This window comes from Ixodes scapularis, unplaced genomic scaffold, assembly GCF_016920785.2.
Source record: "Ixodes scapularis isolate PalLabHiFi unplaced genomic scaffold, ASM1692078v2 PGA_scaffold5__190_contigs__length_132052651, whole genome shotgun sequence".
In the NCBI taxonomy this organism is placed as follows: Eukaryota; Metazoa; Arthropoda; class Arachnida; order Ixodida; family Ixodidae; genus Ixodes; species Ixodes scapularis.
In genome coordinates, this window is record NW_024609880.1 from 11,645,235 (window position 1) to 11,660,986 (window position 15,752).

Here is a 15,752-nt window from a genome sequence, read left to right on the forward strand (position 1 = left end):
GGCTAATCGTCACGATATGTGGAATGAGTAATTAAAACTTGTCTTTTTTTTTTTTGTGAAAATGGAGACATGGCTCTAATGAGAAACTTGCGGAGCGTCGTAGAAAACAAGTAAATCAGTAACTTTTATAAAAACCTTGAGCGCGAGGGAAGCGCAGTAATGCGCTAAAGTTCCCACTCGTGCAACAGGGACAAGGCTCGGGTAAGAGAACGCGGATGAAAGGAAACGAAGGAACGCCGCGGACGCGTCATCACACCGGCAGCCTTACCCCTGCTTCACGAGTGGTTTTTAGCGCTTCACCGTGGCTTCCCACATGCTCCAAGTTTTTTTTTTTTATTTTTTTAATATGGACTGATTTAGTTGTTTTCGAATACGGTCAGAAAGTTTGTAATTAGAACGATATTTATCAATTTGTTTATTTTTATTTATTTCAATAACCCTAGGCCCCAGAGGGCATTACAGAGGCGTATGTGTAAAAGCAACAACAACGACATCAAACGTAAAAAAGAACAGGCCACCAGGGCCCTACTGCTGGAAAGTACAAAAATAGTCCAGCCTAAAGTGTTTTAACAAAAGTGATTAATCATTGCGATTTCAAATAAATCATTTGATGGCATATTCACTGAAGACTCGGGAAGGGGGTTCCAATGAGAGGACGTTAAAGGAATAAAGGAGTCCCCGTACGCTGAGGGTTTGCGGTGAGATACGCGTACATTAAAAAAGATTGGTTGAGAAAAAGTGATTCTTTCAGTGATTCGTTCTAATGATAAGTTTAGTAAAATACACATAAACGTAATATTTTTCGGCGTAGGTATTTTCATGAATGAGACACTATGCTGCCTTCACCCTAAACCTGAGACTGCAGCCAAAGCTACAAGCGCGAGCCAACCGACACTTTCAGCTTTGAGACGTGCATTTCTAGCGTGAGTGCTCGCTTTGTGGAAGAACTTTTCAAAGCAGCGACCTCGTGCTCTCGCGCTTGTGGCGTTGGCTGCTGTCTCAGCTTAAGGGTTAACGGAGTATAGCTGTGCGATGATACTTAGGAAATATAAAACGTACTGGCACGATTTTCCATGGTTTCGATGTTATTCATGAGCGTTGCTTGGCCGGAGTCCCCGATTGTTGTGTATACTCGAGCTTTGAGCGAACTATTGCGTTGTATAAATTAGTTCTATGGACATAGGCGCTTGAAGAGAAGTCTTTTTAAAAACATCCAATTCTAGAATTAGCATTGGCGTTGATGTGATTAGTATGAGCTTTTCAGGACATGTTAGCAGTAATATGTACAGTCTCCCGCAATATGAAAGACCCACTTAAAGCGCGTGGCCGAGACGGTCGAGGGCGGTGGCGCTGCGCGCGCTTCATGCGATTCCATTCTGCTTCGTGGGGTGAATACTCAATCGGGGCTCCACCGGGCCTGAACGCACTTTTTGGTTTCCGTTTAGCGGAAGCGCGCGTTTCATCGGCGTCACGCCCAGTGATATAGTCACGAAGACTCGAAGCAAGCATAGTTATCACCGTTTGTTTTTTCAGTCAGTTTTTTCGGCTGTAAAATGTCAGAACAGGCACTGCTAAACAAACAAATGTAATGAGAAAATGCGTTAAAAAACGTATTCGTTCGGTATAAAAAAAAAACAAGTTCAGAGTTAGTCAATTGCAGGTGGAACTGTGACGTGACCGTAACGAACTGCACGCCGCCACGAAACGGAAACTGGAACTGATAAGGGCGCGTTGCGCTTTAGCTGATCCCCTAGTGAGTCCTTCCCCAGGGGCATAATGGAATCTCCCGGCGCGTGCGCAGCGCCCCCTCCAGCCACCGTCTCGGCCAGGCTCTCCTAGGGGGCCTCTGTGCAGGATACTGCACACTAAGATGTTTATAAGAAGACCCAAATTGCAGAGGAGTGCTACAAATTCAGTATGATGATGGGGACGTGTTTCCACGAGACACCCTCCTAGATTTACATTTGTTTAGGTTTATGTCTGATTTACGTTTATTTCCACTAATTAAATCGTTCATTAACACGTTTAATTAGCCAACTGATCGTTACGATTGGCCCCTGTACTAAGTCCATCTGACCATATAACTCACCTGCACAAATAATATTGGTGTAGCTTTCACACATTTTCTTTTTAAACAAAGCTGTCAAGCTTAAAAAAAGGCACGGTGAATACAAACGGCGTACCATGATGATGTACATTTGTTTTTGCAGCAGATGCGGGTCGCTTACGGGTCTGTGCATATGTTGACCTTCTTAACAGACTCCTTTCCCCCCTCTTGCTTAATGCCCTTGCACCACCTGTGTGGGACCTCTCCGTGCCCTGCTGGAACTACGTTTTGGGAGTGCCTCACACCCACGCCCGGACAACTGCTTCCAGCCTATTAATGGCCACAAAATGGCGTCCTCGCAGAATTTTCATTTTCGTCGCATCAAACAGGTGACGACCACCGGGGCCAGGTAAGGCCACACCCATGCACAACCAAACGTCTCACTGGTCGTACAACGCGCCAAAGAAACGTACAACGCGCCAAAGAAACGGCCGAGCTCGATCAGGTGCAGGATTGTCACGGCCTCACACGTCGTACGACCGATCATGCATTTGGACGCACACGAGTATGATTTGACCGGGTCTCCAGTAATTATCGCCTGTTGAGTAATATAAAAAAGAAAAAAAAAAGAGAAACCTTGCGAAGACGAACGACAAAAATAATCCCTGGAGAAGGGGAACGAGAGGGGCAAAGGACAAACACCAATCTTCAACAAACACAATCTCCAATTCTTCTTCTGCAGGGTTTGTTTTCGTCATTCTTGTCCAGCTCGCTGGCACCTTTGCATTTACTTGCGAGGAGTCTTTTTCGCGGTCACTGATAAGCTGGAGGCAGCTGTCCAGGTGTGCGAGCGAGGCACTCTCCAAAAGTGGTCCCAGCAGGCCACGAAAAGGCTGCCATACCCGTAGTTCAAGAGCATTGGGTAGAGGGGAGGGTGTGGAGGAGGTGGATATATGTACAGACCTCTATGTTACGGGTATATAAGAAACAAATTGTAAATAAACATGATACTCCCCTCGGATGCACCGGATATTTAACGAAGATTATCAAAAGTCTCTCAAAGTTGGGTTGTTCAGAAAAAAAAAACTATTTCTTGAACAAACTGCCAGCCAAGATGAACGTCAAGAATGACAAAAGACCTACTAATTAGCTAAATAATTAACTTATAGATACTAAATAATTTTTATTTAGTGAAAATAAACACATTTTTTTAATGATAAACTTGCTAAGCATCATATAAGATACTAAATCAATTCTAAAAAAATATGAAACAGAGGCAGCATTACGTGGCGTTAAAAAAATAACACGCGCAATTTGGACGCGTTTTGAGGTTTCGGTTTCATATCGGAGCGCATTCTTGCGCCTGCGGTAGTGCTTGTGTTGCGGGTAAATTCAGCGACTGTGCGACGCCTTGCATTTAAGTATTGATGTGAAGTTAGCTTTTCGTAATATTGTAAAGCGTCTAGCTCTCTTTAAATTACTCCACACTAAATTAACACAACTATGCCGATATAAAAACTAAGGATACACAAAAGGGTAACCTTGTCTACGCAAAATGTAAGAATACAAAATTTACACGTGCCCTCTTTATAATCCAGAAGCCCCGAGACATATGTTAATTCGGCGGAACGAAACGCCTAAAATATTTTATAAAGAATATACTTTCCTGCATGCATAATTCGTACATAAATCTTAGGGTACAAAAAAGCTCCAAAGTCAAAGGTGTTTTCGTTGTGACTGTTTATTTTTTCGCTCATTGAGCGAAGCTTTTTTGGCTCGTACCCTTGCGGAATTGCCAATGAAACGCGTAGATGACGCGCAAAGGCGAGAGTGACTCACATGTCCGCAATCCAGAGTTTGGTTTCGTCCAACTTGAAGACCTTCATGAGCGTACAGATGCGATGCTGCGGAGTGGTCTTGATGCTCAAGAGGTTCATCGAAATTTCGTTGCACTCTTTGTTTGCCTCTAAAGCCGTGATTGATCCCTTCAGCCCCAACACGTGACAGTACGTGCGCACAGGGTCGGTCTTGAAGTAATCTGCGAAAACAAAGGCTTATTCATAAATCAGTCAAACATATAAAACAGCGGGGAGAGAAACGACACGCAGTAAACAGGACAAGGGCTACTTGCACTTGTCCTCTTTACTTTGTGTCCCTGTCTTTTTCTTTTAGATATTTTTTTTACGTTTAACTAAGATGAACCAGCTAGCTCAGCAATGTACCTTACTTTGTTAAGCAACTGATTTTGTTTGTTTTATATATTTTTGTAAAGATTGTTTATTCGAAATAAAAGGACACGAAATGTCCTCCTTGAGAGCTAGACTGATTTATAGTCTACTTTTTTCTTGCAAATGCACCAAGCGAGCGAATAAATTAGCATAGTATATACAAATTTCCCATAACCCATCGTGACATCAACATCGAGACGTTCGGAGCAGCACACCGGGTCTGTCAATCATACTGTATAAGTAAGAGACGCCTTCACTGTTTATCGTTTTCCCCGGATGATTCAAATAAGTGCCAAAATAGATTGACAACTTTCTTTATTCTCTAAACGAAACAGTTCGTCTGGCTTAAGAGGCGGCGGCCCCACGGCCGTAACGATTATACTGGCGATCGCTGCGCTCGGGCTCAAGTTTCGGATAAATGTTTTTTATTTAAATCCACGCCTTCGTGTTTATTGCTAATAAATTAACAATTTATTTTCAAGTGTTTTTGGTGCATCATCAAGTATTTATTTCTGAAAATAAAGTACAGCGACGACGCAGACACATGAAAATCTTTTGCGTTTTTTGGTGCAAATTTAGGCTGGTTTGGCAACCTATGCAGCGCCGCCTTGACTCTGCAACTACACCTGACGAAGCAAGCGCAGGCCGAGACCAACAGTTGCCAGGCCTTGCAAACAATGAACCTGCATCAATGTCCGGCGCCACCAGCTTTCTTTGAAAATAGCGCTCCAGTGCTCGCGACATCGCATTCATCGGCATCGACTGACGCATCACCAAAGCACTTTATAGCAGCTGGCGGTTTCTGGGTACTTCTTGTGTGCACGGAAGTACAGCGACGACGCCGCCGTATCAAACTCCTTTCCATTTTCTGGTGTAGGGGAGTTCATCTCCTTCTCGTTATTCCAAAAAATCAAGGGATGATTGCGCGCTGTTACTTCTGTGCCAACACGTTTCCTTCGGTCTGTGAGTTTCTTCATGTAATGAAGCTACTGCTTATGTCTAGCGACATAAAATCGAATTCCGGCCCTCCTAAGAGTCCTTTGGAGAGCAGTACAAGGACACGATTTCCCTACTAAGGTAGTTACATGCTAAGGTGAAAGAGGAGCATGAATAGGTTGAGACATCCCTTAACGAAGTGAAGCATTCCCAATCTTCGCTTGAGAAACAGGTCGCACGCATAAACTTTCCGTAGTAGAAAAAAATGTCCGATCTTCTGAGGGCAATCGGGTACGAGTCATAGCCCACAAGTTATAGTGTCGTAAAAAAAGCATCAACTTCAAAAATCTTTGAAGCAAAAAAAAAAAAAGGTAATTTGTTATGGTAATGTTTACAGCGCCTCTGAAACGTGGGCACTGTCTGTAGAAAACATTTGTAGTACCCTCAATGCCGCGCAAAACCTAAGTCTACGAAGTAGCGATGACCTTATTTCCCGCGAGCACAGACTACTCAGACTTGTTCCTGGGAAATATAGGCCAGTTATTGTGAGGTTCTTGCTAATAAAGTTTCGGAACAGCATTCTGGCATTAAATAATATTCTAAAAAGACGTTTATATGGCGACCAGAACCTTGGTAAAAACAACTGTTTCATTTTGAAAAAGAAAGCAGCCAGGGGTTTGCCATTGGTTATAACAAATTATATATTTTAAAAATGCTACATTCACTCGTTGTTTACAGACTGCTTATGCGAACTGGAATCAGGCAACTCAACAAAAGCTGAAGTCTTGTATGGTTCCCTGCTTTCTTGTGTCAATTCGACTTTATCTTAGCTACGAACGCACACTGTAATGTTGTTTGTTGTGACCTCGTCCATTCTATTTATTAATATGAGGAGTATCGTCAATAACGCGATGCTTTATCGACTATTCTTATCGACTTCTGGGCGAACGTTGTAGTCCTGAGGGAAACTTGGCTTTCTGCAAAAATTGGAGGCGATGAAGTTTTGGACTGCGAAAAGAAATGACGTAAAATCTGGAGGCGGTGTAATATTGCTATAGTCAGCGACCTTTTAACAAATGTGGTTGTTTTCAGTTCTCTCTTGGAACTTGTTTGTGTTAATGTTCAGTTCGGTCACCAAAATATACCCTTTTGTGCATGTTACCGACCACCGAGAGAAAGGTAGGCTTTTTGTGATCAATTCCTCATTACTATTGAGGTTTCCATTTGCTCTGAAATTTCTTCTGGGCGAATTAAATTTTCCTAAAATAAATCGGCCTGCAAACGACCCCACTCTCAGTGCAACGTCCGTAGAGAGATTAGCTTCCGTGAACCTGTATTTACGCTAACTTTGCTCAGCTAAAATGTAGGACCAGTTCTGGTGACTGAACTCACCAGAACTGGTCCTACATAGGAAAATGTACTGGACTTAGTTCTTACGACGGCACCTGACCTTGTTCACTCAATGGCATACTATTCTTGCTTAAGCGATCGTTGCTTTGTGCACTTCCTTGTAACAAGGCGGGTTGCACGTCAAATTACTAAGCCCAAGACAATGATATGTTTCAAAGTAGGAAATTATACTACAATAAATAAAGAACTTGACTCAATCGTTAAAAGTTATATGCCGCACCGTTTTCATTGCACAGTTGAACATAACTGGAACATATTTAGAAACGAAGTCGCATCCTTGATTTAGAGATTTCTACCACTTTGTACAATCTCCGACAAACAACGTGCATCGTGGTTTACTACCGCCCTAAAAAGGCTGCTCAACAAGCAAAGGCGACTATTTTGTGTAGCAAATCGCACAAACATTTCCGCGCTCTGATGCGCGTACCAAGAAACTGTCCGCTTATAGAATTGATATAAAGAAGCACGTCTTTCTTCCCTGTAAGCTCCCATCGATTCTCGCTTGTAACATGTCATAGTTTTGGAAGATCATACAACCTAAAAAATATACATATCGCTCGCGGATTCGGATGATCATCTCATGCGTAGTGAAGATTCTTGCCTATATTGAACGACGTTTTTTCAAAGTCATTTTCAGATACTTTTGTACGCAACTACGTACAACTATACGTAACTGAAAATCAATGGATCGTATTATTATTTATTCTGTGGTAATTATAAATTTCTTTTGTATATTGAAGCTCTGATTTTTTGGGGGCGTTAAAGTGACGCTTTTCATATGTCTTCCCCTTCTTCATTTGTATGTAAAACGCCCACAAAATGGGGGGGCAGCCATATACTCTTAACCTCCCGAGACCCTCCGTCCACCAGTGTGGACATTAGGTTTTAAATTGTTGAAAAACAACGGCGCCGCACACAGGAAAGAACGCCTCTCCACCGTCATGAACATAGTCTTGGCTGCCATCTGGAGGAGTGTTGAGCGAACAGCGCTGAAAACAACTGGCTGCTCGCTGTTCCAATTGGCGACCTGCAGCACTCTCACCTTCTACGGGCGACGTCGGGGTATCTAATCAGCATACATGTTTTACACAAACGGAGACTGCGTTAATGTATACTTCTAGTGCTCTTCGAAGTTCACGGATGGTTAATAATGCTTAATATTAATAACAGCATTCGCATGGGTTGCGGTAGCCGCTTGTCAAACTGTGTGTCCCCGTGGGTAGACGCTGGGACCCAAAACTTGTGACATGAATTTCGCTATGATCATGTTTTTCTCACCATCAATGTCAAACACTCGCGAAGTGAAAACAATTCGTTTGATTGATTGTGTAAAATTTTTTAAGACTTACAACAAGTCAGGATGATGCCATTTTAGACAGTGTGTGCGGTGTCACAAGTTACGCTCAAAAGATTCAAGCCGCTGTCAAGCTTGCCAGTCCGGACGGCGCGGGCACTTCACATGCCAGAGAAAGACGACGTCAAGAATGCTGCACGGTGCAGGAACCCTGGCTGCTCAGAGAAAACCCGGCACCGTTGCCCGTCCTGTGATATCTTCTGCAATGAAACTGACTGGCACTGTTTCTTTGATTTTCATACCAAGATATTAGTCTGATTTTTTTTGCCGGTATCACTCCAGTTTTGTTATTCTTCCGCCCGAAGCCTAGCATCTAAAACAAATCATAAGATGTTGAATAAAATATGTATTTATTTTCCTGACTTAAAGTGTAAAGTCCCAGTGTCCATGTGGGTGGACATCCAATTTTGCTGAACCTGCAAACTAACACTGCAAAAAAAAGAAAAAAGAAAGCCGTTCACAACTCCCCTGTAACGCCGAATTAGAGCGCAGCTCTTGAGGAGGACGAGGGGAAGATATATTCTTCCTCCCTACTCCTCACCTCATCATCCCTACTCCTCACTCCGAGCGGCGTCGCCGTCGCCTCACGAGGGTCACGTGACCTCACGGGGGTCACGTGACGTCACCGGGGTCACGTGACGTCACCGGGGTCACGTGACGTCGCCGGGGTCACGTGACGTCGCCGGGGTCACGTGACGTCACCGGGGTCACGTGACCCCGGTGACGATGACGTCATCATGACTAGTGACGTCATCAGTGACGATGACGATGCGGATGCATCGTCGACGTCGATGCATGACATGCATGACGATGTGGATGCATCGCCATGCATCATCGGGCAAGCCGCTTGGCCATTTTGTATCGGGCGGGTGCAACGAACGGTCACTGAGTGTCGGCTTCTCGTCGCACTCGTGGGATCTATCTCTTAGAGCAGCTCAGTGTGCGGATAAGGGAGACGATTTTTCATTGCCTTGTTTCTTGCGCCTATGGGTCTGTGTTATGTCAGAAGCTCGTCCCGCGAGCGACGAAGGCACGGGACGCTACCGCGACAGTACAATGGAACGACTCCGTGCTTCTGTTCAGGAATTCGTCAACGGCAGGGGATGTTAGTTTCGCGTTACTGACACTTTGTAGTAATCTGATTAATTTTGTTAGTCCTAAAATTACGTCAATCCGTTACTATTTTGCCTTCCATTTTGATGGTGCCCTTTGTTGTTTTCTACCAAAGAAATCATCTAAACAAAGTCTTCAACAGAAGTATGGCTTATCAAAATCGGTGGATTAAGAAACCAAGTCGTTTATACATCCGTTACCCCAATTCAATAATAAAACATACGAAATACCTGTTTTCGAAAGGCAGCAAAATCTGTCGTTTTGAAAATCGGAGGCAATCGGATAAGTAAAGTGTACTTTTTCATGTAGTCACCAATAACTTTTCTTTTATTAAGTAATGCAATGAATTATTTTTTCCAGCAAGAGTAATTTTTAATTTGAATCAAATATATACTTGCGTTTGTATTTTTGTAGACAATTTTTATTTTGCTACATTTTTTGTTGCATCTTTTTTTGAGTACTCCGGTCCTTCGTAGGATATAAACGGTGATGTTCAAGGTGCCAAGCGCGGATGTGGGGTAGTACGCTACCTTTCAGAAAAAAGAGGGGAGTCACACTGGATGAAATATATTGCAACACTCATAGAGGTACTCACGTTCTTTTATTAATTCCGAACTGATTGATAATTATTTAAAATGTTTCACACCGGAAGAATTTCTTCAAAATATAATATCTAAAAAAAAGAGGTTTCTGTATAGCGTGATGCAGTCAACTACTGATTTGCCGGGCACAAATAAATACACTTTTGACAGTAGCACATGGGATGCAGCAGTAACTGCACATTCGCTTTTTGACTTGTTTAATTAAATTCACTTACTTTTCATATTATGTTTTACAATATTCTAGCATTTAGAAATAATACACAGTTCCCTTGTTATGAACGTAGGTTTGTATCTGTTATCTATTGCCAGTTTCAGTTGGTGAGTAATTTGTGTTTAATGAATATTTCAGTACACGATTAAATAATAAAACGTTTTTTTAACACGCTTATCTATTGTTACATATTTTTTTAAACTACTTTCACCTTATACACTTTACCGATTAAGTTTTTATGCTAAGCACGTGAAATATCAACGCGCGGGAGCCTGCACAATATCAAATTTTTAGCAATTTGGCCATATGATGATATGTCACCTTTACTTTTATTAAGTTAAGATTCAAGATTAGTCTATTTGAGATTTTGTTGTGTTCGTCCGTTTTTTTATCGTTCCCCATCTCAGGGTTTACGAGATGTCGATTAATTACCAGCTCGCCTGCACTCTCTCACTGCTTCAATATTTATTCCGTGTATTTCAATTTTTTTTAAAAACATGAAAATACTACATTTATCTTACATTATGCCAGACAATAGCCTGAATAGGCGTGTTGTCTGGGTTAAAAGGGGCACTGACAGGTGAATCTTATTTATTTTATTAACCAAAACGATTGAAAACGATGCCTGGACATTTCCCTCGAAATTCGAAACTCTGGAACTAAATATTTTTGAAGTAAAGAAAAAAACAATTTTCAAAAGCCGAATTTGAAGTCCCTGCGCCATCCGCGCAAGCGCAGTGACGTCAAAGATTGAGTCGTCCTGCAGCTCGAGTTTCTCTCATACCTCCGTGTCGTGTTCGCCAACTTCCCGCGATCAACCGCTCCGTGCGTGCCGCCTATCGCTGTGAGCAGACGAGGCTTCATTTTCGAGTTTTGAGTTATTAGGCTCTTTTAGTGACCTCAAATATTTTGTTCGAGTTTTAAGTTATTAGGCTCCTTTAGTGACCTCAAATTCTTTGTTCGAGTTTTAAGTTATTAGGCTCTTTTAGGGACCTCAAATTCTTTGTTCGAGTTTTAAGTTATTAGGCTCTTTTAGTGACCTCAAACTCTTTGTAACTGTGTAAGGTCAAAGAGTACGCGCAGTGGACTTTCGTGAGCGACGTGAGGGGTCACGTCGCGCCGGTTCTGCGTGAAAGACTGCCCCGGCAGATTCAAAGCCGAAAATACGGTACAAAGACACCAAACCCAGTTGTTTTGACCGTTTGACGATTCCCTTTTTGAAGTGCGAGAGGTCGTCGGGCACATTAAAAAGAGAACATCGTCCGATCTTCCACTCACCGATAATCCTCAGTGCTACAAGCGTCGAGCGCCGCCATGTTTTTCGAGGGAGGATAAAAAGTTAGGACGCAACAACTCACCGGACTCTGATTTTCGGTGTTTCAAAATGAAAGGCCGTAGTGCGTTCGCTATTGCGTCAAAAAAGAAACATGTGTTACGAATGCCGTTATTTAACATAGAAATGTCGCTTACAAAGATTCCAAATTTTATAATTAATTACGTCACAAATAAAAAAGAAGCGAGGAGGTGAGGACCGAGAGAGAAAAACGCCAAAAATAAAAAGAGGCGCGCGTTGGTGGGAAACTTTTTTTCTTTTTTTGCTTTCTGGTATTTTTGCGTGTCTATGACTGCAGCTTGCATCGTTTTTGACAACAAAAACAAATACGACCTTTGGGGTGTCAGTGCCCCTAAGGGCACCGACACCCTAAAGGTCGTTACTGCCCAATTGCTTAAACGTGCTCTTTTAAGTAACCCGCAACTTCAAACCCCTCACCCTCGCCCACGAGCCCAACTTGAGCTGTCGGCAAAATTCCTGAAGGCAATTTCCTAAAAAAAAAAAAAAAACTTTTGGTGGCTTTTATTCTTTATTTTCTAAGAACTATATCGTCAGATTTCCTTATGGCACTGGGCTAGCTCGCATTCTGACTAAAAATAAAAATAAAAAAACCTTAAACTCCGCGAATTCTCTCGGCACAATAAATTATTCGAGTTGTTGGAAGACGTTTTTATTTAAGACTTGAAGAGCATGGCCAACGTCATATGAAAATGCATAAGTTCTACCGTTCTGAACCAAATATTGGCAATCGTTTTCATGAACAAAGGCAGGGCGTCTATTTTCTAGTGGTGCACATATGATACAACCATTGCCATGTGTGGTAAAAGGGCGGGGACTGAAGAGGCAGAAATAAATTTGGGACACAAAATGAAACCCGCACTGGGGTTCTCAGCACACGTCTGTCGTGACAAGTTTCTCAACGCACTACATAATTTGAGGCCTTGACGTTATCGACACGTCGTCATTGGCAACGTCCCTTTGTCAATAGGAAGTGAACTGGTTGTGCCCTGCTGTGCACAAATATGGAGGCACTAACATGGTTCACAAAAGGCTGTCCAGCCTCTTTGTGAACCATGTTAGTGCCTCTGTAGGTATGGTAGAAGATACACGGTAGGCACTGTGCGGCTATTGTGGAGTGACCGGGCATAATTATTGCCAGTATATTATTGCCAGCGAAATATTAGTTTATTCCGGTTTCCTTAGAACCTCCGGGCATTACAAAAGAGGAGTGTATCACCATTGAGAGAGTACACAGACAGTAAAAGTAGAAACGAAAAATGAAATTTTGTAAGAAAGAGTTATATCTGGCCGGGCGTTATCAAATCACTAGGATAATTATTTTTGTTTTAAATTTAGTTAGTGGTTTGTTTACTAAAGACGCTGGAATGTGGTTCCACTAAGATAACGTTCTTAAAATATAGGAGTGTGAATACGAGCGGATGTTTGACAATGACGTATGCCAACGTTAAAGTGACGATCGACTTGTAGCGGAATGCTAGTAATACCGTGGCCATCCTGCGGCATAAATGTATACCTGCGTAACCGCGGAAGTGGCTACGATTATAGAGTTGAATAAGAGGGTAGTGCGTTTCTCCAAAAATGGGAGCGATGTCCGAGATTGTCGGAGGGTGTCCCTTTAGACCGCCCGACTCGTTTGTATTTTTGTAGACGCAATTTTTCTTGATGAGCTTGACGAGCTGTCCCCAAAAAGGGGACAGCTTGTAAATTTCTGCCTCTGACCCCCGCATGGGTTTTGCTTTCTTCGCGTTGGCAATGTCTCTTCATTATGGTTTTCTATGTATTTGTGATTTCATTTCAGGCGTAGTAACTAAGGCCTGTACCGTATCCACCAATTTGAGGTCCATCGGCATTTTCGTAATAACCTTCCGTTCCACCATTTTTTACCACCTTAGTCTGCCGTTCGGCGGCGCTGAAGGTCGACCGGTATTTAAGCGAGTGAAATATTTTCGTCAGCCCATTGCACGCAACGTGCAGTGATATCGAATATAATCAGGGAAGGTAGTGTAACACTGCGAAATGTTTTGTTTTTATTCCAACGTTTGCGAAAGAAAAACAAAACATTCGTTTAAAGCGTTGCGCTTACGGCTGTGCCTCGCTGAAAGCAAGTCGAAAACTTTAAAATATGCAACCTTAAAAAATAGAAAACAAAACGTAGGGTTCGTTAAGGAAGTGCTTGTATTCAATTGTTACACAACTGAACTCTGCGGGATTTGGGTTTTATACGAGCGGGCGTACCGTGAACCTTTCGTATTTTTACATTTGCGCAAAATTAATTCTTTAAGAAATCTAGAGGCAAGACCAATTTTAATACGTACGTGTCTATCGTTGTAAAAGAGGGCATTAGCATAAATCCGTTCGAGCTGCACAAGTGCGCAGCCACACAAAGAAAGCCAATGCGCGATATGCAAATATGTCTGTTTGCCTTGCGAGTATCAAGGAAGGAATGATTCGCTGTAGATCTATGCGCACATGTAGGTGGGCACGTTGATTATGTGCCTGCAATGTGCGTGAAAATAAATCACGAAGTTAGCTGCAGTTTGCGCAACAACACTAAATTAAATCTGCTGCTAAGCCCCAGATTTCAGTCAATCTATACCTGAGAAACTTACCTTCATGATTTGAGTGCGTGCATGCGTGCGTGGGGACACAGCAGGTGCATGGCCTTGTTCAAGTTTATGGTGTGTTGAAGATGCCTCCGTTTCTGTAGGTGTTTATTCGATTAAAATAACGAGAAATCGCGAAGTTCTTGTTATTTAATCCTTCACAACCACCTATGCGGCTCAGATGCAGTGTTGCGGATTATTCTATTGTTCTCTGAGATAAGCGCAAGGTGATAATTTTGACCTTGCAGCGGAATGGTAGATAGACAATCCTTTTGTCAAGTACACTTGTCCGAGGAAGGTCCCGCTGCAAAACTGATATATTCAGCAAAATAAATTTTTGTGGAAAACGAGAAAAAAAAATTGCCAAATACAGCTAACCAAAACCAATATTACAGAAAACAAGCATGATTTTTATTTCATAATTATCTGGAACCTAACCAAGAAATGTTTCGCAGCTCACCACGTCGACCATATTGAATATCAAGCGGTGCAGTGATGTCAGGTGTTGGGTACACAGCACGACCAGGCGTGGTACACAGCGTGCGGTCGGTTCGTTTTTGGATCATTTCCGGCTCTTGAGTATCAAGAAAACGTTGGGTATAAGTATGCCTGATTAACAGAGTCAAGTGATATGATAGAGTTACCGGTCAATTCAAATGGCGAAACTTGAGCGAGCTTGCAATTCGCGTGTGATTCCTCGGTCCGCCTGCACGGTAAACGCGACCGCGCTCCCGATGTGTTTCTGTGTGCGAATCTCAATGACGCATCCAAAGCGGAATTCCGCAAACAAGTGTCATTCTTCCACTCTCGAAAAACGACTGCGCTTTCGCCCGTCCGAAACTCCCTGAGCATAACGCACTATATTGGCCGTGCACCGCTAAACGTAACAAACAATTTATGTGCTTGTTGTCTTCAAAATAATTAATATTTCATGTAATCGAACTAAAGCCAACTAGCTGCGCTCTGCAGGCGACGCTCCCTGGAGAGGGATCAAACTCAGCTCGGGTTTCCAGCGAGGAGTTGTTTAAAACAAATGCAATGACCTTGCACACTATTTCTGTTTTGCGTGTGCGCACTTCGAAGCAAAGCTGTGGAATGCAAGCCCATTAGTAAGAACTTAAGTTCCACGCAGAGCGGCTTGTATTTGATTGAATTGGGTTTACAGGTAACCACGTTGCATCGGGGGATCTCAGCGCGCTGGATGTAGTCCCCACTGTTCAGTGTTGCTAGGACATCATATACGTGGAAACGAAAACGCGTCATATTCAAAAGTATTTGTGTCCTATAAAAATATGTAACTTTGCAAGATGTTCAGGAAACGTATGTTATTATGCGACTTGCATAAGATTAGTGACTATTAAAATATCAAACTTAAGGGAATTGAATATTTTGAGCACAACATTACATATCAATTGATATATCTAATGAACAATGATTTGTTTCTATTAATCAAAGCACGTGTTATAACTCCGCTGTGCTCGCAGAAAGGTACATACAGGGTGTTTTTTAGGCCTAAGAGATTAGATTGAAAAGAGTCGTGAAGGTCATACAAATGATACCTTTGCAGATGAGTCATACGGCCAGGGGAACACAGTACAGGGGCTAATTGTCACGATCATCAACTACTTAGCTATATTTGCTAATTAAATATTGGTTAGTGAAGTTATAGTTCGTTAGAAACTCAGGAAGGTAGGGCGAGGGAAAGGATAGACCGGGGAGGAGGACGCAGACGGAACGCGGGAGAGGAGATGGGGAAACTTCCTCCTCCCTCCAGCGTTCCGTCTGGTTCCTCCTCCTTGGCCACCCTTTCTCTCGCCCTACCTTCTTGAGCTGTAACTTATTATAGACATATGGTTTCATTTACAAATTTGCTGAGTTTCATCGAAATCCCCTA

At 42.6% G+C, this 15,752-nt stretch overlaps 1 protein-coding gene across 1 annotated transcript in view; it reads right to left on the reverse strand.

The window, feature by feature from the left end:
* Positions 1-15,752, reverse strand: part of LOC8050608 — a 212,791-nt gene that overhangs the window by 135,820 nt on the left and 61,219 nt on the right. The window contains exon 3 of the mRNA XM_040215189.3: positions 3,887-4,085. Coding sequence (XP_040071123.1) covers positions 3,887-4,085 — 199 coding nt within the window. The remainder of the gene's footprint in view (positions 1-3,886; positions 4,086-15,752) is intronic.